This window comes from Aethina tumida, chromosome 5 (assembly GCF_024364675.1).
Source record: "Aethina tumida isolate Nest 87 chromosome 5, icAetTumi1.1, whole genome shotgun sequence".
NCBI classification, from domain to species: Eukaryota; Metazoa; Arthropoda; class Insecta; order Coleoptera; family Nitidulidae; genus Aethina; species Aethina tumida.
Window position 1 is genome coordinate 19,919,948 of NC_065439.1, and position 25,079 is coordinate 19,945,026.

The window sequence follows — 25,079 nt, forward strand, 5'->3', positions numbered from 1 at the left end:
TTCCTCGGGTCAAATCGAAAACCATTTGGCCGAATAAAAAACGATGACCAAAACCAAAATTGAGCAAGACCAAAAACCCACTCTTGTCGCAAGCCCGTGCGATAGTGCGGCCGCCGCACAACTAGTTTTTGTCTTTGGCTGGGTGACTGACTTACCTGCCGCAAGTTCTCTCGCCCGCCGCTTAGTCTTAGATCCGCTCTACGCGAAAGTTCAACGCAGTTCGTCGCGTGTGCCTGCTGAAAACCATCTGCAACGATCCACGGCGAATTTTCATCGAGTTTTCCGGCCGGGGATTCCCGTCCGCCACCCGTAACGTGGGCCGACTACGAAAGCCACCGCCACGTTTGGACGGCGGCGTCGGGCCGAAGGGGTCCATTGGAAAAATGTGATCTTGAGTTTTGTGGGTTGTTTTATTTATTTCGAAACGAAAAGTCGCTTTTGAAGGTGAGTGGTTTTCGGGGGTACGGTGGAGGTTTGTTTATTTGTTGTTCGTGCACGGCGGCCTGCCAAGAGATTGGATAATATTCATAAGCCGGCTGACCTTATATGGCGAACACATTTAAATTTTATGTAACGCAAGTGTGAAGTTTCGCAGCTGTCACTTCGGAACATTGTTCTTGGGCGAAGGAAATTTATTTTTAATCGGGGGCTTGCAAAAGGGGCACGGATGCACATGGCTCGTGTTACTGCCAAAAGTTATCTTCAAAATTAAGATTCGCATAATGCAAATTGAGTAAATGTCCATTAAAAATAAAATTGAAATAATGATTTGCTTAAATTCCTCAAGTCGTCAATGAAAGTACTGGAATAATACAAATAACATAAATAATAAAAGTATGCTGGCTCTTATGACAACAATGACGAGCAGGATTTAAGCAATCTGCATTAAAAACAAATATAGATATACATAAAAATCACATTTATCACTTGTACATCTAAATTGAACAACACACTTGAGTTTAATCCAGCAAAAAATGATAAGCATCTATTGTAGTTCTGAAGCAACATATTGAACATATTTATGAATTAAAATAATCCTTGTATCTGGACGCTGTCATATAAAATAATGGTGAACAACACTACAACAACATGAAAACCCCCAATGTATCGCATGTAGATCTAAATTGAACAACACGCACCAGAAACAAGACCGAAATCTTTCTTCCGTTTGATAAATATGTGACATTTAGAGACATCACGTTCTCTAATGTTTATGTTATATCCGAGAATAGGTACCAATTAATCATATATTTAGTAATGCATGTTTAGTTCAAACAGTTATTCGCCATATATAAACATATCAACACCCACCAGGACGTGGATTATGTAGAGAAATTTGATTCGTGCGCCCACGATCTACTAACTGCATGCATATGTGTTGGGAAAAAAATTCGAAAAAACCTCCGTGTGGTGGTTATTTAACGTCTAAAATAGAAAGTATGTTTTTAATACACGGTTTTCATAACAAAATTTGAATAAACCTTTACCAGTTGCAGCCCCATTTCTGTGCTCAAAGTCAACAACAGATATTAATGTAACGGAAAAAAGTGCCATCATTGTTTATCGAATAAACAAACGTTCCAAATCCGACGCGAGAACCAACCAAATCCTTATTTAAAGGCGCATTAAATAAACGTCAACCACTCGTGTTGTACATGCAAAAATTTATTGGACCGCTTGTAAAAATTTACAAGTAACAATAATCCAGGCTTAGGTCCGCTCCGTGTTTTCGTTCATTCAACAACATTGTTGGCACTTTTGGCCACGGATCCCGATAAATTAGCGCTAATGAGGAAAACCGAATGCAACATTATGCAGAATTATGACATTTATTGTGTTTATGGCAGTCAGTGCGTGCGAGTTACACGAGTATGCCGATTTGAAAGGGTAATGAGGCGGATTTATTTTATCGCCTTTTTTAAAAATTAAACACAAGGGCAGTCGGTTTTTTAGTTTGTTATTTATGTCGGATTTATCCCAGGTGTAACATGGGATTGCTTAGTGATGAGGTAACCGCAGGAAATGTGGAGCAGCCTTTCAATGTTTTTGAAATTTTGTGTGTGTGTGTTTGGTTGTTCATTATTTTTTGAAATTTAACTTCCATTGAAGTTAAAAAGGGCTATTCCTCGTATACTAGCACTGAACTACCCTTTTTTATCCCAAGTCATCTAAGTTCAATGTTTCATTCCTTCCAAATTAACAATAACTCCACAATCTAAACAATAACTACTTAATGTATACTTCATTACTTTAAGTGTCCTGTTTCAGTTAACTCACTTGAAAAATGTGTAACACTTTTGATGCAATCTTCGGAACAATTCTAAAGATAGTTTTGACTAATGCGGCATATTATTATTAAGTCTTTGTAAATGGGTTTTAATGGTTGTTAGTGCAATTGTGTCGCGTACAAATTACAAAACATTAGATTTTTCTTGGCAAGGAAATTCGTGTTAAGCGAATATCAACCCAGAAATTATTTTAGCACGTCCACAGTGGCACAAATGAATTTTAAGGTTGAATTCCTTGAAGTAATTAATCTATTTATACATGTACGTTGCGTAGAGGTGTCGTATTCCTAAATAAAATTAAAATGTATGATTATCTTGATATTATTTAAATTCCAATACCATTAGCCATTCTGCAAGTAGGTTTTGTCCTGTTGTTCTTTAGCTCGAATTCTTGAAACGCCTACTCTATATTAATAAAAAAAACAACAAATAAGATTATGTTAAGTTGGAATTGAACACCTTTTTAATTTTGCGTGTCACGCACTGTTTTTAACAATTAAGTGTCCGGTGTTTTGTTACGAATAATTCCTCGAAGCAATAAAATCTTGGATGTGGCTAAATATTTAATCTTTGACTATTTTCCTTTGCAAGCACTAATGTTATTATGGTTGTTATATTAACATCTCCAAAGGTAAAGTAAACTCATGTGCAAAAACTTGAGATTTTATTAAAATTGTATATTAATTGTTGTATAGTCAGTAAATTTTTATGAAATTCGACACAAGAAAATCTTTAAACGTTTTTAAAGAAGTCAATACAACGTGTATTTAGTTTGTATTTTGGAGTATTTGTTAAAATTAGGATGTGGGAATCTAGTTTTAATCAGATCGAAATCGCTGGTATGTTGCAATAGTATCAAAGAATCAAAAGAATCAAGAAGTTGTTAATCAAGGAAAACTGCAGGAAATGAAAACCGATATTCACGATTGGTAGCTAGTAGGAACCCTACATCGTCTTCCTCGCTAGTAGCTGGTCACATGGTACAGAACCTTGTATCATTCCAATGTTAGTAGCATTAGCAACATTAGTAATATTGAAATGGATGTAGGAAAAGAAGTTTGTACTTTTTACAGATTAAAGTGATCGTTGAATTTGTCTCTGGATTAGACAAGGTGTTTCAAGAAAATTTGAACAAAAAGTTTACACAAAAATATATTAATTATCCTCCAGAATTTTGGCGTAAAGGACTTTGGAGCAACAGGATCTGATCTAAATAAAAGTTATGTTGTGGTTCTGGATTGTTGTAAAACTATTATTAACTACTATTAAAAACTTATGGAATATAATAACGAAGAAAGGGAATACAACAAAATATTAGCAAGGGTCAAATGGTTCCAAATTGATAACAAAATTTCCTGGTTATAAATAATTATAAGCAACAGTCACTTCTACTCAGCTTCCCTGGTGGAACTTAATGTTCCGCCCTCACAGGTCTCCCCTACCGTCACCCTCGGTTTGAATACCATCCCTGTTTAGCACTGATTCCACCCAAATACTATATCTACTCAAATCTAATTCTATTGAAAACTTATGGAATATAATAATGAACAAAGAGAATACAGCAAAATATTAACAACGCACAAATGGTTCTAAATCTATAAAAAAAATTTCCTGGTTATAAATAACACAAAAAAAATTCTTACAATGTAATTAAACCAACAGATACAGGATTATAAGCAACGGTCACTTCTACTCAGCTTCCCTGACCGAGCTTAAAGTTCTGCCCTCACAGGTCTCCCCTACCGTCACCCTGGTTTGAATACCATCCCTACTTAGCACTTCAGCTGATTCCACCCAAATACTATATCTACTCAAATCTAATTCTATTGAAAACTTATGGAATATAATAATGAACAAAGGGAATACAACAAAATATTAACAAGACACAAATGGTACTAAATCTATAAAAAAATTTCCTGGTTATAAATAACACACAAGAAGTCCTTACAATGTAATTAAACCAACAGATACAGGATTATAAGCAACAGTCACTTCTACTCAGCTTCCCTGGTGGAGCTTAATGTTCCGCCCTCACAGGTCTCCCCTACCGTCACCCTCGGTTTGAATACCATCCCTACTTAGCACTTCCGCTGATTCCACCCAAATACTATATCTACTCAAATCCAATTCTATTGAAAACTTATGGAATATAATAATGAATAAAGGGAATACAACAAAATATTAACGAAGCACACATGGCTCTAAATCTATAAAAAAATTTCCTGATTATAAATAACACACAAAAAGCCTTACAATGTAATTAAACCAACAGATACAGGATTATAAGCAACAGTCACTTCTACTCAGCTTCCCTGACGGAGCTTAATGTTCCGCCCTCACAGGTCGCCCCTACCGTCACCCTCGGTTTGAATACCATCCCTACTTAGCACTTTCTCTGATTCCACCCAAGTACTATATCTACACAACCAATAGTACTAATAATATTTCTTAAGAGTTCATTAAATCATCAATCAAGTTTACCTGGTAATAAATATTAAAGTCGTTTAAAACCTAAATAATACATCAATTTAATTCTGTTGTTGAAATTTTTGACTTGAAACTGTTAAAACTGTAAAAACAAACATAAAATTATGAAATTGGCAAATACTTGTCATATAAATAAAATATGTATAAAAGTTTAAATAAAAAAGTCTAGGAATGTTTTAGAGAATGTATTGTAAATAATAAAAATGCATTGGTTTAATTAACTTATTAATTTATTCATAACTTAAGTAATATTACGAATATATTTTTTGATTTTATTGTAGATTATAAATGTTTAAAATAAATAAGTAGAAAATTTAATTTATCAAATTTATTATAAGACTTTAGCAAATAACAAATATGTAAATGTTTCTGTAGATTCTCTTTAAGATTACACATTAAAAATTAATGCTTTTAAATTAATTGATAACGTCATTCTTAATGGTATTTTAAAAATTGTTGAAACATAAATAAAATATGCTAAATAATAAATGTGAAAATGTGTTTTGTGTATAAAAATTAAAATAACAAAATCTATGCAATAAATATTTAAACTGTAACTATGAAATAGTGCTTGCAGACCTCGGATGCTGCCCACATGTTATGAATTTTTATCGATACAGTGAATTGTGGCAATAAACAGTCAGAAACCGTTAAATCGACAATCACTTTGAAATAGCCGATACGCATCGTACCTGAGAAAAACCGATACAAATAGATAAGCCGTCATGTGCAACAATCGCCGTATGAAATAATAAAACTGTTTTGAGCGAACGTACCCATTCGTCATCTGCGATATCGAGAAAAATCGGACACCTCTGCTTTATGTTGTGCGCAACGTATTATTAGTTGATTTATTCCCCATTCCCGGCCAACAAACTGTTGGGAAAGTTATGGCTCATCGCTCAGGGGCAACCGCTCTTCCTGGGCGACGTTTCCTAGAACGATGCTTTATCGAAACGGCTTTTGGGTGGTGCGGCATCGGTTTTCCGAAACCCCACATTTTCGATGATCGATCAATCGCGAATTGGCCGAGCGTGGGTCCGCGGAGCCGTTGCCCCCTGCATGTCCCGACCTTGGACCAATTCACCGCGCTGCGACCTACACCGAAACGACCAACCAACGATCCACCGAAACGAAAGTGAACACGCCAATTATTGGTCGGCGTGATTTTTTTCGCGTTCGTCACTTTCCACCGGCGACACGTTGCGAAATCCCCGACCCGTTAGGTCCGTGAATCACCGCATTGACGATGCTTTTTTCCCGCTAATAACTGTTAAATTGTTGTGGGGTTAAACCTCGAAGCTTCCGAATTAAGACAATGTGTGTTCACATTAGTTCAATTTAGATAGCCTAATGGCATTCTTGTTTCCAAGAATGTCGATCAACATTTCGCGGACCACCTGGGAATTCGAATGATTCTGACCTTAGGCCGGCCGAAATGATTAAACGCGATTAATTATCGAAACCCATCGGATTACATAATCCAACCTGATTAGACCCGAATCGGATCTAGTTCACTTATTCACTCGATCGGATTTCAACAGGGAGACACACGGAGACAATTAAAAGAATGCCATTGGTCCCGCACCCACTCACTCGCCACGATCTGAGTGGACATATCTGTATCGAGAGTTGCACAATTTTATTGTGTGTTGCTGATATCGATCAGCTTGGTACACTTTTTTTTTTTCGTAAAAAGTTTGTGGGTTTTTAGGTGACTTAACAATTAGAAAATGTCGTTTGGATTTACCAATGGTTTGTTGGGAATGAAAAATGGAGAAGCAATATTTCCATTTTGTAACTTGTTGTCAATATTCAACAAAAACTGCTGTTTAAGATCGTTTTTTGAAATTTTTAACTTTGAGACAACGGTTTGAGTCTACAAGAAGTTCACAGTCTCACTTAGAGTTTCGAATAAGTATTGAAATTATTCGACAATGATTTAAGGAATATTATTTTCAACCCCGTGTTGCTACTCAAAAATCATCGCAGAGTCCGGCTAAATTTTGTAAGAGAACATGTCAATTGGAACTAAACGTATTGGGATCTAGTTCTGTTTACAAATGAATCTAGATTTTGCCTGAACACACGTGATAGACGCGTTCATATGTTTCGATGGCCAAATGAAAAATGTGCTCATCCTAGAGAGCCCCGTAACAGGAAGAGAGCACAGAAGGGCCACATTGGAATAAAAACGTTGTACCATGTCAAAGACATACAATTTTTGCCCCATGAATCCATCATTTGGAGGCTTCGTGACTACAAGATTTTCAACATGAAAGTAGGACGTGCCAGGGCGACTAGAGACTTTGAAAAATTGAACAGATACTTGAACAATCATCCTACACTTAAGCTGGATCATATAGTTAAAGAAAGATATCCAACATTTATTGATACTTTGAGAGACTTAGATGATGGTCTCACTTTGTGCTTCTTGTTCAGCACTCTCCCTTCACTTAAACATGTGCCAAGAGATCAGTCTGCACTTTGTCAAAGATTAACCATGGAATTTTTGCATGCTGTCATTGAAGCTAAAGCATTGAGGAAGGTTTTTATATCGATTAAAGGGTATTACTTCCAAGCTGAAATTAAGGGTGAAACTATTATTTGGATTGTTCCACATCATTTTGCATTTGAACCACAGCAAAGAGCAGAAGTGACTTTAAAATTATGTGGACACATTTGTTGAGTTTTAAACAATTATGTTAGGGTTTATTAATTTTAGACTCTACCATTGGTTGAATTTGTATTACCCACCAAAATTCTCTTTAGCTGCACCCTCAGAAGCAGAAAAAGCACTGGTTGATGAAAATGTGTATGTGGCTGAAAGAATTGCAGCGCTCAATTTTCCATTGTCAAAAAGTTTAAATGAAACAGTGGAAGAAGAAGTAGAAATAGACAACTTCAACACTGAAGAAAGTCCGGAGAAAATTGAGGAGCTTAAGAAAGGACAAGAGAAAATCAAGAGAACACTTTTTAAAGGCAAAAAATTCTTAAACAGAGAAGTACCAAGAGAACCTTTGGTATTCATTATTCGTTGTTTTGGAGGTGAAGTCTCTTGAGACAAGACCCTTTTTGTAGACGCTACTTTTGACGAAAATTACCAGATAGTTGACAGGCAGTCAATGAGCAAGCACTACATTTCACGGTACTACATTCAACCCCAAGGGGTGTTTGATTGTGTTAATGCAAGGGAATTGTTGCCAGTTAACAAATATTTTATGGGCGAAATTCTCCCCCCACACTTGTCACCATTTATTGATAAGGACAGAGATCAGCAGTACATTCCACCAGAGGAGAGGGCATTGTTGGATCCTCCTCTTTTGGAACAGATGCATAAGAAGGATGAGCAGGAGGTGAATGGAGAAGGTGATGATGATGAAGAGGATGAAGATGACGAAAATGAAGGTGAGGATGATGAAGAAGGTGAAAGTGAGGAAGATGAAGAGGAGGAAGAAGCTGCTGGATCAAAGAAGGTTTAATGGACCATTCTAAACGTCTGAATGATCTAGAAGGTGCAGAGCATCTTCTATTCGAAATTTGGAATTTAGAACAAAATGGAATTCTAACTCAGATTTTGAGTATGAACAGAAGATGTGAGGCTGTTATTCGTAGTAGAGGTGGAAATACTCCTAATTTTCATCAAATCAGTCAAATTTTGTTGTAACCATTATAAATAAAAACATACCTTTAAATAAATATACGAAGTAAAAACTTTTTATTTTTTTTCCACCGATTTCAGAAAATGTTAATAAAAATCAATTATTATTAGTGTGCTGCGTTAATTTCTTAAAACAGTATTACTGTAAAAAATTGATATAAATTTTATTATTGTTATTATTATTACATCTTTTATATCAAAATGTTTTAACTATAAGATACAAATTAATTAAAAAATCATGAGCCAGGACAGCAAATCCTTCTTCTTCTCATCTTCCTTTTGTGAATCTTACAAATTTGATTAATGTTTTAACACGAAGAAATAACACAACACAAAAAAAACACGGCTAATTATATTACAAATGAGCAATTAATTACAAAATCCCTTCAGTAACGATAAATCACCGTGTTCCTGACACGCGTCCCCGATTTTGACATCCAACATTCGTTTCCGGCAATCGAAATTGCTAATGTCTCGGGTTTTGAGGCGCGACACGGTTGCGCCAATACAACAATATCATAACACCAATAATAACGATAATAATTAAAAAAAAAAAATCTCGTATTAACATTTCAATCTGCGACGGTGCAACGACAAGCAAAGGAAAAAAAAAAACGTCGTGTTTGCACACAAGCGACCTTTACCTTATTACTCAAATCAGGAAACCGTATCTTGAACATGTGTACACACTTTGTATTCACACCTTCGCGATTCAATGTCACATTATTGACTAAATTTGGCACAATAACCGACAATTCGTATTTCGCGTGTGTATTAACTGCTTAGTTAAATGACTCTATTTTCATTTTTAATTACGAACCCGCAACAAACAATGTAACGGTGTTCGTTTCGATTGTTTGAACAAAATTGTTTAATTACGGCGATTAATTTACTGTTTCATTGTCGAATTGTGGGACTTGGTTTGTTGTTTTTTTTATTTGGGCTAATTGTCAATGTATAACGGCAATCTCAGTATGCTCATTGTAACTTAGTAAATACCACTTTATTTGGTGGAGGTTTAATTATGGTGTGGGGAGGCATTTCTTTAACAACACTTAACGACTTGTTGGTGATAAATAATGGGAACCTCAATCCTGCCATATGCCCCTTTTATAGGACCTTATTTTTTTTTAATGCAGGATAATGCACGACCACATACAGTTCATGTTGTCCGAAATTATGACGTCGAGACATCGAATTATGCTAATTTTTAATTTTTTTAGAAAAACTATATTTTTTTAAAGATTTTTTGTAACAATTACAATTACTGTTTCGTTGTCGAATTGTGGGACTTGGTTTGGATTTGTTGTTTTTCATTTGGGCCCCACAAAATTGACTTGTATTGCAGCAATAGACGATTACAACAAATGAATCGACACACTAAATACTATTGTTAACATATGAAAATGCCGTCGCTCTTTGTAAAAAAATTGACCTCTATCAATTTTGACATTATAAAAGTGACGCCCAGGCGTGCACACTTTACGTTGTAGGTTTGCTGACAAGTGGGAGGCAATAATTAAAATTTTAAATAAAACTAATTGGTTACTTTGTAACAGTAACAGGTTGCGTGAATGATTTCAAGAAAATTCATTTAAATATTTCTACGATTTATATAATCCGGCTCTTTCGTAAAAATTTCTCGGGTTTCATCGCAATTTTTCGGTCGATAAATTTTAGAGAAGTGCCTCACATAATCGTAAACATTGCTTTTTTGTTGTCGCGTTTTATGGACCACACGATATTAAATTGACGGCCGACTTAAATTTCAGGACGAAAAATGTCAAAATCACATGTGGAGATTTCCAATTTATTTATAAAAAAGTATTTTGCAGGCTTGGGCAATTGTTTAGTTAAATCTGAGAATAAAATGAACCTACGTGTTATTAAAGGAATAAATTGAAATAATGAAATTACTTACATAAAAAATACCATTAACAATAAATTAAAATTTTATTATACTCGAAAAATTGTATGAAACTAAAAAAATGTTTTGAAATGTTTCTTAATACTTCATTAAATCTGCCATTTTAAATAAGTTTTATTATTATTAATAATACTAAAATATTTAAAATATTAATTATGTAATAATTTAACAACACTTTTTTTAGTTTAAAAAGGACGAATTTATGGAATTAGTTTAAAATATAAAGATTTTCTAAAATTAAAACTTTTAGAAATTTGTACCTCAATATATCTATAAAACTTGATGCAAATATTAAACATAATTTTAAAAAATTGTTACAAATTGACAGAATGTGATATTTATATAAAATTATAAATAAATATTAAAATCGTTTGAAATATAAATTAATGTCGATTTAATTCTGTTGTTGAAACTTTTAACTTGATTAAAATAATATAAAAATTATTTATGAATCTAATAAATAAGTGAAAAAATTATAGAATTAAATAGATTAAAAATATATCCATTTTTTAAACATTGTTATTATATACACAAATTGATAAAATGTAAAAATTATCCAAGGAGCTAATAAATAAATTAAACTCTTGATCATTTTGATGGAATTTGTTATATATATATATATTATTTATTATTAGCTATTTGTTTACATAATATTAATAAATAATAGAAGAGTTTAAAATAATTACGCTGTAAATTGATAAACTGTGAAATTGGCACATAGTTATAAGTAATATAAATAAAATATGCAAAAAAATATAAATTTTAATCAAATAAAAATTATCTAAGGATCTAACAAATTAACGAATATTTAATTAATTTATTTAATTCTACAAAATATATTTTTTCTTAACCAAAATAAGTAATTTTATTTCGAAATATTTCTTAAAATTCTATTAAATCAATCATTTTAAATAAACTTACATATTGTTAATAAATAATAAAATAGTATATTACAGTATTCTACAAAATATATTTTTTCTAAACCAAAAAAAGTAATTTTATTTCGAAATATTTCTTAAAATTCTATTAAATCAATCATTTTAAATAAACTTACATATTGTTAATAAATAATAAAATAGTATATTACAGTATTCTACAAAATATATTTTTTCTAAACCAAAAAAAATAATTTTATTTCGAAATATTTATTAAAATTCTATTAAATCAATCATTTTAAATAAACTTACATCTTGTTAATAAATAATAAAATAGTATATTACAGTAATCTAGAAAATATATTTTTTCTAAACCAAAAAAAATAATTTTATTTCGAAATATTTCTTAAAATTCTATTAAATCAATCATTTTAAATAAACTTACATATTGTTAATAAATAATAAAATAGTATATTACAGTATTCTACAAAATATATTTTTACTAAATCAAAAAAAGTAATTTTATTTCGAAATATTTCTTAAAATTCTATTAAATCAATCATCAACATATTGTTAATAAATAATAAAATAGTATATTACAGTATTCTACAAAATATATTTTTTCTAAACCAAAAAAAGTAATTTTATTTCGAAATATTTCTTAAAATTCTATTAAATCAATCATTTTATATAAACTAACGTATTGTTAATAAATAATAAAATAGTATATTACAGTATTCTACAAAATATATTTTTTCTTAACCAAAATAAGTAATTTTATTTAAAAATATTTCTTAAAATTCTATTAAATCAATCATTTGAAATAAACTGACTTATTGTTAATAAATAATAGAACAGTTTAAAATATAACACTGTTATTATAATACTAAACTTATTAAATGTCTTATTGGCATATAGTTATAAGTAATATAAATAAAATATATAAATAAAATTACAAAAATTAATTAAATAAAGAATCTAATAAATAAATTAGATTTTCAACAAATCATTTCATATTAATGTAGTTCTTTTAACGATTAATAGGGTCGGCCATTTTAGAAACTTAAAATATCTTGCAGGATTTTTCTCTAACAAGTCATGATTTGACTTATTGTAGTCCAACTGTATTTGCAAGTAAGCAGAGTGTCACACACATAAATTTAGCGGCACAAAAATTTATGTAAATCAAAATATAAAATGTATTCTTAAGTCTGCATTAAGATTTATGGTGATAAACTGTGGGCATAACAAGCAAAAATCTTTGGAGATTAAACGGAATGTATAGGAAAGCCATAAATTGTCCGAATGGCATTTTCTGAGCCGTTCCATTCCCAATATTTTCAATTTGCACAATTTCCAATAAACAACCGCAAAAGTCGTCGGCATAAATCCGCTTAAATATGTAGATAACCTTTCGCGATTTCGTAAAATAATTGATTAAAAAACATTTTATCATTTATCTTGCGCATTATCACAACTTTCGACATGCGACATTACTTATTCGTAAAATGCAAATTTACACGCTCGTAGTAGGATTTCATAAATTGTTTTGCGATTTTATTTATGTTGCCTGGAAATCGAGGCATTCGTGAAAGTTATCTTCATTCAGGACAAAAAAAAAAAAAGACGAACGAAATGACGATGTGGTAGAAAATAAGACGGGATGCTGTGCCGGTAAATTGAATGCGACCATTTAAGGAAGAAACTGTCTGGACGTCCATTGCGGAGCAAAGGCATGTCTAATCCAAATAAAGATAAATTACGGCAACAATTTGTCTACAATTATTATGCACCGTGAACAGAATGTCACAAAACATCGAGCAAATTAAATACCTCGCAAATTCATTTTTTCCACTCGCACACTCACATTTCCGACGTTGTGATTAATAAAAAGACAAAAGTAAATAAATTTCAGACGCCCACCTTGATGAATTTTTCACAATTCCGCATAGATGCGGGGTAAATTAATTGAAATTAGGTGGAAATGTTCGATAAATATTTATGATTCCGTTGGATTGAATGCATCAAAATAATTGATGGATAAATTTGCATGCATTACGACGAGCGAAATTGAAAAAAATTCACCCACCTAAAGTCTCTTTTCATAGAAAACATGGCGAAGAGTGCAGGAAATCTCGGCCAGGTGTTACGACGATCGCCTCAGAACAATACCAGCAATTAACTATGCAAATCTTTTAGAGAATTTACATCTTGCCTGACCATTTTTCCTAGACTGACAATGGGTTTATTTCATAGACGTTGGACGGATGAATCAGACGAGAGTGACATTTTTGAAAAAATATTTTTGTCTTGCACTGTTGCTGAGTGGGATAACTTAATTAATAATAATTGTTATGTTAATTTTTGTGGAACAATTATGGGTTCGTGGTGTGGATGCCACGAAAACATGGATAATTAGTTTTGGAAAATGAAAACAATATAAATATACAGGGATTTCAAACTGGTTCTTCCTGACTCTTGGTAAGTATTTCCAAACTAGATTGAGAAAAACTGAGTTAACTGACTTTTAACAAGTAAATATTGGTAAATAATATGATGTGATTTTTCATATATAAAATGGTATTATTTATTTTAATAACATAAGAATGGTTCTTTATATTATACTAATAATTGTCAAAGACGTTATCCTCTTTCTAATGGTTGATCCAAAGCAGTTTGCTAATTGGCCTATTTTTAAACAATTTTACATGAGGTATTCTTTAATTTCTTGGTTGGTACAGGTATATTAAAATGTGGTTTGTGGCAAATAACATTAATATATATATATATATATATATATATATATATATATATATATATATATATATAATATATATTAGACTGTTTCAAAAAAATCGACAATTTTTTTTTTCTTATTTATATCGAAAATCTTGTTGAAAATGGTAAAAAAAATACTGTGAAAGTTACAGCTCTTAATATTAATATTAAGAGGTGCCGCATCGTAAATTTTAATTTCCCGTTTAAATAACACGGGAACGGTGTTCTCTTGGATTTTGAAATTTTTTAACTCTCGTTAGAGATAATATTTCAAAATGATCTAAACAGATTTTTGTAGAAAATTTAACGCTCTACAAAAAATGTCTGTTACAGTTTTTTGATATATTCATTTTTTCAAAAGTTATTTAACATTAAATTTGGATTGATTTATAATTTTGACATTTTTTTAATTTTCTGACGCAACTATGGGAAAATTTTATATGACATTTTTTGTAGAGAATTCAATTTCCTATAATTTATCTCCGAATATATATATATATGTTAGCTTACGTCATCACCTTCACCGATGGACCGATGCGACGTGCTCACATCTATTTAGACTAGTTTTGTTTCATAAGCAAATCTGAAGTATTTGTTTACATTTAATAATCGGGGCAGTTCTTAAGAAAGAACCGAGCAGTCAAGCTTTAGATGTCGAGGGTTAAAGTACGTTTGTTGTAATAAAGCGTATTATTGTGAATTTAGTGTTTTAATCAAACTAAAAAGACAGATTAACAGTCGCTAATCTATCATCAGAAGTGGGATATCTTCTCGTGAATTATTTCCGGAAGAAAGGACCTAAAAAAAAAAATAAATTTTTTTTTGTGTTTCTTTGTGAACGAACAATGGCAGACAATAGTGAAAAACGCGACCGCGCAGTGAGTCCGAACGTTGTGAACATTACCGAAAGTGTATCGGAGACGGACAATAATATGGCGTTGTTATTTAAAATGCAGCAAGAAAATAACAACAGTTTCCAAAAACAAATCATGGAAATTTTGTCGACAATGGCCAACGCCCAAACTACTCAAGCAACATTGAGGGTGACTGCGCAGACGCAACCTGTTTCCGCTTCAGTATCAGAAGGTGTAAGTGCCGCGGCGGCGCAGTTTCGACTTGCCAGTTTTGACCCAGATGATACACCGTTTACTATGGTTGAGTGGATGGATGATGTTACTAGGATCCAACAGGAGCTGGAAATATCCGATACTCTTATTGTTTTAAAAGCTGGTCATGCTTTACGAGGACGTGCAGCACGCTTTTATCAACATTGGAAACCTATTATTAGAGATTGGGCTTCTTTTCGACGAGATTTTGAAATTGCGTTTCCTGAGTTAGGTACTCCTGCTACTCGTATCAGAAATTGTTTAGCAATTAAGAGTTCAAGTTTTGATTCACTAGTAGAATACGGTAACGCCAAATTAACAGCAATTAGAAGATTTTATTCAGACTTTCCATGGAATGTTGTGTTAAGTCTTGTTGAATACGATATTCAAAACACAGAAGTGAAAAATCGAATCTCCTTGCTAGCTCCTACATGTGATTCTGAACTATTAAAACTGTTGGCTACCTGTGATGCGAATAAATTGAACGCTGGTGTGCGAGAGCGTGAATTGTCACGAAAACGACCGTATAGCTTTCGTGATCAGCGTTCGTTTCAAGGAAACTGCAGAAGATGTCAACGCTATGGACATAAAGCAGTGGATTGCAAAAATGCGGAAAAAATACAGAATATGTCGGAAAAGGTACAGCCGGGTCCTTCTGGAGTACATCAAAGAAATTTTTCGTCTGGCAACAACACCTCAGCAAATAAGAAGTTTTGTAACATCTGTGGAGTGAATGGACATTCAGAAGATACATGCTATAGTAAAAAACAATGACATGAGGCATCAAAACGAGTGCTCCTGGCAAAAAACACTCGTTTTATCCGTTCATTTCCATCAGCTACGGTTACTAACAATTCCATGATCAGTTCAATAGCATACTTAGTAGACACAGGTGCAGATGTCTCAATACTTCACGAAAAAATAGCGAAAGCCTTAGACTTGCAAATTCAACCGGATTGCCAAATACTGTCTGGTGTAGGAAATTGTGTTATGAAGCCTCTGGGTCGCAGTAGTGTTGTGATGTGTACACCAACCATGACATTAGAAATTGATTTTCTAATTGTGCCAGATGGATCAATTCCTGGATGTGATGTTGACGCTTTAATTGGACTTGATGTTTTAAAACGACCAGGTATTAAAATTGAATTTAATGCAAACAGTGTAGACATTGTATATGATCATAGTGATAGGCAACGAATTTGTGCTATATACGCGTTTGAAGAAAATGACTTAAATTTGTCAGGACTGGACGAGTGGGTTATTAAGGAAATAAAAACAATAATCCAAAATGGAATAAGTCAAACACCGGCCGCAGTAACAACAAACAAGTTAAGAATAACATTACGTGATCTACAGCCAGTGGCCTATAAACCCCGTCATTTGTCATATGGCGAAAGATTACAAGTGAAACAAATAATAAAAGAACAAATTGAGAGTGGAATAATACGACAAAGTGAATCTCCTTATGCAAGCCCAATAGTCCTTGTCAAAAAGAAAAACGGAGACACAAGATTATGTGTAGATTATCGTGACGTAAATAAAAAAGTATTACGTAATAATTATCCTCTACCACGGATACAAGATCAGATTGACGCCCTTGCCAAAGCTGTATATTTTTGTACTCTTGATATGAAATCGGGATTTCACCAAGTTGAAATAGAAGAGAATTCAAAACATATAACTGCTTTTGTGACACCAGATGGACTTTACGAGTACAATCGAATGCCGTTTGGTTTTATAAACTCCCCATCGTGTTATCAAAGTGCCATCGATAAAGCCCTTGGACCACTTAAAGACGATATTGCGTTTGTTTACGTTGATGATGTGTTGTGCCCCTCTCGAACCATTCAAGAAGGTCTTAAGAACTTAAGAAAGGACATTGACGCCCTTAAATATGCAAAAATGTAACTTTTTCCAAACATCTGTGAAATATTTAGGTGTGATCGAAAAAGAACTGGCTGGATATTTCAGACATCTTGTGAAAAACTTTACAACTTTAACAGCACCGATATCTGCATTGTTACGTGAGGGAAAATCTTTTGAATGGACATGTAAATGTGAAAATGTACGATTGACTTCTTATCCGATTTTCAACATTTTTGATCTGGAATTGTCAACCGAACTACATACAGAAGCAAGTTCGTTAGGATTAGATGTCGCTATTAGCTGTCGAATAGAGGAAAGTTGAAACCAAAGTATCACGGACCCTTTGAGGTAACGCATTGTTTACCTAATGAGAGGTACGCACTCCGAAGGATTGGCAGCCGAGGTAGAACTACAATAGCAGCGCATGAACAGTTACGAACCTGGCCAGATACAGAAATTCTATAAGGTATGATGGATATAGATTTATTTAATAAGATTGTGAATGTGTGTAAAGGTCCCTGCTTAGTAGGCTGTTTAAGGTCCCTGTGTATCAGGCTATATGTGAAGGTCCCTGCTTAGTAGGCTATGATTAAGGTCCCTGCTCGGCAGGCTATTTTTAAGGTCCCTGCGTCGCAGGCTATGTTTGAGGTCCCTACTTTGCAGGCTATGTTTAAGGTCCCTACTTTGCAGGCTATGTTTAAAGGTTCCTGCTCGGCAGGCTATTTTTAAGGTCCCTGCTCTGCAGGCTTAGATTGTTGTGTTCTGTGTCTGTGAGACAAGCGGGTAATAGACCTGGTAGTGGTTGAACCGCCTCTGAGCTCCTGGCTAGAATATGGTATCTTTTGATAGCACTTGAGAGTCATGGGTGTAACAGACCTGTTGATGGTTGAGCCGCCTCTGAGCTTCTGGTGGTTGTTAACTGTGCCACATAACAGTCTATTTTGTTAAATGAAATAAGGTTTAGACTTAGTTCTTCGAATATATTTTGAGCTTGTACTGCTGTTATAATGTTTACAGATTACCGGTGTCAGGTGAATCTTTGCAAAACTGTGGAAGGTGCGAGGACGCCCCACATGTCAGGAAGGCCGTGTTAGCTTACGTCATCACCTTCACCGATGGACCGATGCGACGTGCTCACATCTATTTAGACTAGTTTTGTTTCATAAGCAAATCTGAAGTATTTGTTTACATTTAATAATCGGGGCAGTTCTTAAGAAAGAACCGAGCAGTCAAGCTTTAGATGTCGAGGGTTAAAGTACGTTTGTTGTAATAAAGCGTATTATTGTGAATTTAGTGTTTTAATCAAACTAAAAAGACAGATTAACAGTCGCTAATCTATCATATATATATATATATATATATATATATATATATATATTTTAATGTTATTTGCCACAAACCACATTTATATTACTATATTATTTTAAACAAATTATGGATTTAATAGAATATTAAGGAATATTTTGAAATAAAATTAGTTCTTTAGTTTAGAAATATACATTTTTTAGTTTGAATAAAAAAATATATATAACAAAATCCATCAAAATGATCAAAAGTCTAATTTATTTATTAGTTATTTGGATAATTTTTATTAGTTTAAATTTTATAATATTCTAATTGATACTTATTAGCCAACTCCACATTTTATCAATTTGTGTGTATAATAACAATGTTTAAAAATAATGTATACATTTTTAATCTATTTCTTCTATAATTTTTTCACTTATTTATTAGATTCATAAATAGTTTTTATATTATTTTAATTATGTTAAAAGTTTCAACAACAGAATTAAATTGACATTATTTTTATTTCAAAAGATTTTAATATTTATTTATAAGTTCATATAAATGTAACATTTTGTCAATTTGTAACAATTTTTTAAAATTATATTTAATATTTGTATCACGTTTTATAGATATATAGAGTAGTACCGGATCTACTGACCTACGAGAGAGATCAAAATCCTAAAATAATATTATTTTTCTTTCCTTGAATTATTTTAAAGAGTCCAGAGATCATTTTTTTTTAAACTTTGATTGCCACAAACCACATTTTGATATCTTTGACCGTTTATGAAATATATACGAAGACTGACGTTTGACAAGTAAATATTGGTAAATAATATGAAGTGATTTTTCATATATAAAATGGTTTTATTTATTTTAATAACATAAGAATGGTTCTTTATATTACATTAACAATTGTCAAAGACATTATCCTTTGTCTAATGGTTGATCCAAAGCAGTTTGCTAATTGGCCTATTTCTAAACAGTTTTAATTTCTATATATATATATATATATATATATATATATATATATATATATATATATATATATATATATATATTTTAATGTTATTTACCACAAACCCCATTTTAATATACCTGTATCAACCAAGAAATTAAAACTGTTTAGTGAAAAAATTATGGAAGAAATAGATTAAAAATATATACATTTTTTTAAACATTGTTATTATACATACAAATTGATAAAATGTGAAGTTGGCTAATTAGTATCAATTAGAATATTATAAAATTTAAACTAATAAAAATTATCCAAGGAACTAATAAATAAATTAGACTTTTGATCATTTTGATGGATTTTGTTATATAAATTTTTTTATTCCAACTACAAAATGTATATTTCTAAACTAAAAAACTAATTTTGTTTCAAAATATTCCTTAATATTCTATTAAATCCATATTTTGTTTACATATTATTAATAAATAACAGAAAAGTTTAAATAATATAGCAATATAAATGTGGTTTGGGGCAATCAAAGTTTAAAAAAAATGATCTCTGGACTCTGAAATGATTCAAAGAAAAATAATATTATTTTAGGATTTTGATCCCTCTCGTAGGCCAGTAGATCCGGTACTACTCTATATATCTATAAAATGTGATACAAATATTAAATATAATTTTAAAAAATTGTTACAAATTGACAGAATGTGACATTTATATAAACTTATAAATAAATATTAAAATCTTTTGAAATAAAAATAATGTCAATTTAATTCTGTTGTTGAAACATTTAACTTAATTAAAATAATATAAAAATTATTTATGAATCTAATAAATAAGTGAAAAAATTATAGAAGAAATAGATTAAAAATGTATAAATTTTTTTAAACATTGTTATTATACACACAAATTGATAAAATGTGGAGTTGGCTAATAAGTTTCAATTAGAATATTATAAAATTTAAACTAATAAAAATTATCCAAGGAACTAATAAATAAATTAGACTTTTGATCATTTTGATGGATTTTGTTATATATATTTTTTTATTCCAGCTACAAAATGTATATTTCTAAACTAAAAAACTAATTTTATTTCAAAATATTCCTTAATATTCTATTAAATCCATAATTTGTTTAAAATAATATAGTAATATAAATGTGGTTTGTGTCAATCAAAGTTTAAAAAAATGATCTCTGGACTCTTAGAAATGATTCAAGGAAAAATAATATTATTTCAGGATTTTGATCCCTCTCGTAGGCCAGTAGATCCGGTACTACGCTGCTATAAAAATCATCTGCCACTCGTCTTGCAAATAAAGAACCGCGAGAGTAGAGAGGAAAAAAAAACAATAAAACACAGATGTCGTGAATGTTTTTCTATACAATATAAGCGAACAATAAATGTATCTCGTTGCGGTGTGTTAATAAAACTTATGGCTGAGTTGTTGGTCGAGTACTTAACATATTGTAACATTCGCCTGTATGTTGTTAAACCGACTGGAAAATTCTAAATAAAATGTGCTTCAAGGTCTGCAGTGTCTGCATATTCTTAAAATTATGGTGTCTCGATCGGCCTTCCTGTGTTCTTCGTGGTTTTCTCGTTTCTGTGCATAGACAAACGTTTGTCTGGCTGACTCGTCGTTGCCGCATTTTTGTCGTCGAGTGTATGTGTAGTACGAAAATTCGTACGTTCCTTAATCGTCGGTTGTCGGACACGAAATAAATTTCGGCGAACCCGCAGCGAAAACATTTCGTCTTGCGATGGGGAATAATTTAAACGTGGCAATATTTTATGGGCCCTGTTATTTTCCTCAATGTCTCTGCATTAGCATGTCTCTCGGGCAGTCGTCTCTTTTATCTGATATGAATGTCCGCCGATCAACCGATCAAAACGATTGCCTTTTTCGTCGACCGCGAACCATTTAATTAACGGTTTGCTTTTATTTTGCCATTCGCTTTTAATCTTGACGTTTCCCTCCGATCGCTATAATTTGAATAATCGGAAACATCACACGAAGTAATTATTAATTGACAACGCTAATTGATACAAACACTCTGACAAGGGCGATTGCCATATGTAGCTAAAAGCTTTTTTCCATACAACGTAACTCATGGATTTGCCGCATGAAAGATAAAAAAAAACGAAAAGGTAAGATGAAATTTTGTCGTTGGATTAATAAGCCGAAAATGGATTGGTTTGCCATTGGCGATAAATCAAAATATCCCCAATCAGGGTCTAAAATTATATCCGAAACGAAATTAATGAGTGTGAATTTACGGGGTATCAAATTTGTTGCAAATTAACAGAACTTGTTTTATTCAAAAGTTAATAACGGCCTAGATTAAATATACAAGTTATCAAATTTAAAATTTTGGATTTTGATGAATTTATATTAATCATTTTGACCAAAAATTAGTGGAAGAAGGTTTTTTCGTTTAGAAAAAAAATTTTGACTATTATTTTGTTGTAGATTAAATCCGTTAATTAAAAAAATAAATTTTATTAAAAAAGAATTACTTAAGTAAATGACATTTAACAACATTTTCTGTTAATTTGTTCATTTTAGTAAAAAATATTTTTTTAATACTTCTTGTTAAAACTCAACTTGCCATATATTGATGGCCATAGTCAGGAAACACTCTATATATAATATAAAGTTGGCTAATTAGTATCAATTAGAATATTATAAAATTTAAACTAATAAAAATTATCCAAGGAACTAATAAATAAAATAGACTCTTGATCATTTTGATGGAATTTGTTATATATATATTTTTATTCAAACTACAAAATGTATATTTTTAACTAAAGAACTGATTTTATTTCGAAATAACAGTTTAAAATACAAAAATAAATTTAAAAAAATATTGATAAACTGTGAAATTGGCACATAGTTATAAGTAATATAAATAAAATATGTAAAAAAATATAAATTTTAATCAAAAAAAAATTATTTAAGGATCTAATAAAAAAATTAACGAATATTTAATTAATTTATTTAAAAAAAAGTAATTTTATTTCAAAATATTTCTTAAAATTCTATTAAACCAATCATTTTAAATAAACTTGCATATTGTTAATAAATAATAAAACAGTTTAAAATTTAACACTGTTATTATATTACTAAATTGATAAAATGTGTTATTGGCATATAGTTATAAGTTATATAAATAATAATATAAATAACTACAAAAATTAATTAAATAAAAATTTTTATCAAATTTGTTGCAAATTAACAGAACTTGTTTTATTTAATAGTTAATAACAGCACAGATTAGATATTCAACTTATCAAATTTAAAATTTTGGGTTTTGGTAAATTTAGATTAATCATTTTGACCAAAATTTAGTGGAAGAAGGTTTTTTGAGTTAGAAAAAAAATTTTGATTATTATTTTGTTGTAGATTAATTGAGGAACCTCATATGGCATGTAGAGTATTTTAAAACTGTTAATTAAAAAAATAAATTTTATTAAAAAAGAATTACTTAAGTAAGAGATATTTAACAACATTTTCTGTTAATTTGTTTATTTTAGTAAAAAATATTTTTTTAATACTTTTTGTTAAAACCCAACTTGCCATATATTGATGGCCTTAGCCAAGAAACACTCTGTATGCAAGTATAAGTAATAAAAATTGAAAACAGAAAAAGAAATTCGATTACAAATATTTTCCTTTACTTGCATTTATTTAATTGTATGCTTTGTGTTAAAATTTAATCAACATAATTATGTTATGACCTTAGTTATAAGGTAAATTATTTAGTTTAGTTTCTAGTATTAAATATTGGAAACAGAAAAAATTCGGAATTTTAAATATTTTTTGTTAATTTGTTTATTGGATATTATTCAGTTTAGTTTGTAGTAATAAAAAGAGAAAAAACGGAAACTGAATTTTAAATTTTTTCATTTTCAATTAAAATATTCACATGCTTTTTTGTTAAAACGTATAATGAACACCTTGGATATTATACAGTTTAGTTTGTAGTAATAAAAAATAGAAACATTTCTTAATTTTAAATATTGTCTGTTAATTTGTTTATTTTCAAAAAAATATTCTCATATTTCTTATTAAAACTTAATGAACCAAATATGGTGACCTTAGTTATGAGACACTTTATTTTTTAGTTTTTATTAATAAAAATGGAAAACAGAAAAATTTCTTAATTTTGAATATTTTTGTTTTTAATTTGTTTATTTTCAATAAAAATATTCTCATATATTGTGTTAAAACTTAATCAACATAATATTTAATTATGCCCTTAGTTATGAGACATACTGTATACTATTCAGTTTAGTTTCTAACAATATAAATTGAATACATATATAAAATATTCGAAATTATAAATATTTTCTGTTAATTCGTTTATTTTCAATAAAAATTTTCTCATGTTTTTTATTAAAACTTAATGAACCAAATAAGATGACCTCAGTTATGAGACACCTTGTTTATTATTCAGTTTTTATTAATAAAAATGGAAAATAGAAAAATTTATTAATTTTGAATATTTTTGTTTTTAGTTTGTTTATTTTCAATAAAAATATTCTCATATTTTGTGTTAAAACTTAATTAACATAATATTTAATTGTGCCCTTAGTTATGAGACATGTATATTATTTAGTTTAGTTTCTAACAATATAAATTGTATATATACATAAAATATTCTGAATTATAAATATTTTCTGATAATTCGTTTATTTTCAATAAAAATATTCTCATATTTTGTGTTAAAACTCAATCAGCATAATATTTAATTATGACCTTAGTTATGAGACATACTGTATATTATTCAGTTTAGTTTCTAACAATATATACATACAATTTTCTGAATTATAAATATTTTCTGTTAATTTATTTTCAATAAAAATATATTCATGCTTTATGTTGAAACTTAATCAACATAATAATTAATTTTGACTGACTAGTTATGAGACACCTTGTATATTATTCAGTTTAGATTCCACTGATAAAAATTGAAAACAGAAAAATTTCAAATATTTTCTGTCAATAAAATAACAATATTTTTATGGTTTGTGTTAAAATTTAATCAATATAGAATTTATCTATGACCTCAGTTATGAGACACCTTGCATATTACTCAAAATAATTTATAGGGTTTTAAATATTATCTAATATGTAAAACTAAAAAAAAAAACATCTTGGTCTTAAATATTGATTGTTAATTCGTTTTTACTCCAATAAAAACAATTTTTAAATTTCGTGTTGTAAACTAAAATAAAATGTAAAAATAAAATCTTCCATAATCATCAAATAATTTGAAAATTTATTTCTTATTTGAAGAAGCAAAGGATACTCTCAGTTTCATTGTTGAACTGAAAACCTCATTTCATGTGTTTAGTTACATTGGTGTGTTTATTGAATTGTTTTGTGTTTAACTATTGTTTGCCAGACAAAAAATATATATACACTCATAAACGTACACATTGTAATTGGTTCATTGCCAGCATCCAACGTCTAATTTTAGAAACAAAACACTAATACTCTGATTCATATCTATCTGCCTTCACTTTCTTTATTTTATTATTACTTTTACAAATAAAAAGGTCGTTGAAATGGATTTCACCATGTTGGCAAATACACAAAGTTCTACATCAAAAAATAATCCTGAATGTTTTAACAAGTATTGAAATACTACAAAAAAATAAATATCAATTCCAACATAATGACCAGGAAGACATGTATACAACTGTCGGTTTAGTACGCAACAACAACAATTTTTACAGTAGCGATCGATTCAAAAATACAAAAGTGGTCGATTATAACGGACGTCTCACAATTATTTTCGTCCATTGCACGATCTCTTAATCCTTGTACGTATTATAAAAT

The 25,079-nt window shown here is 30.5% G+C and overlaps 2 protein-coding genes and 1 pseudogene across 2 annotated transcripts in view; all 3 read left to right on the forward strand.

The window, feature by feature from the left end:
- Window positions 1–43: 43 nt before the first annotated feature.
- LOC109595473 (pescadillo homolog) lies at window positions 44–8,257 on the forward strand (annotated as a pseudogene).
- Window positions 234–25,079, forward strand: part of LOC109595475 (uncharacterized) — a 142,262-nt gene continuing 117,416 nt past the window's right edge. Inside the window, exon 1 of the mRNA XM_049968005.1 lies at window positions 234–444. The gene's annotated coding sequence lies outside the window, so the exon portion shown is untranslated. The remainder of the gene's footprint in view (window positions 445–25,079) is intronic.
- Window positions 14,508–16,911, forward strand: LOC126265706 (uncharacterized). The gene is made up of 2 exons (XM_049968011.1): window positions 14,508–16,254; window positions 16,307–16,911. The coding sequence occupies exon 1, from the start codon at window positions 14,862–14,864 to the stop codon at window positions 15,894–15,896; it is 1,035 nt and encodes a 344-aa protein (XP_049823968.1). The 5' UTR covers window positions 14,508–14,861; the 3' UTR covers window positions 15,897–16,254; window positions 16,307–16,911.

Coding starts and splice junctions, on each gene's coding strand:
- LOC126265706 (XM_049968011.1), top strand. CDS start 14,862: ATGGCAGACAATAGTGAAAAACGCGACCGCGCAGTGAGTCCGAACGTT.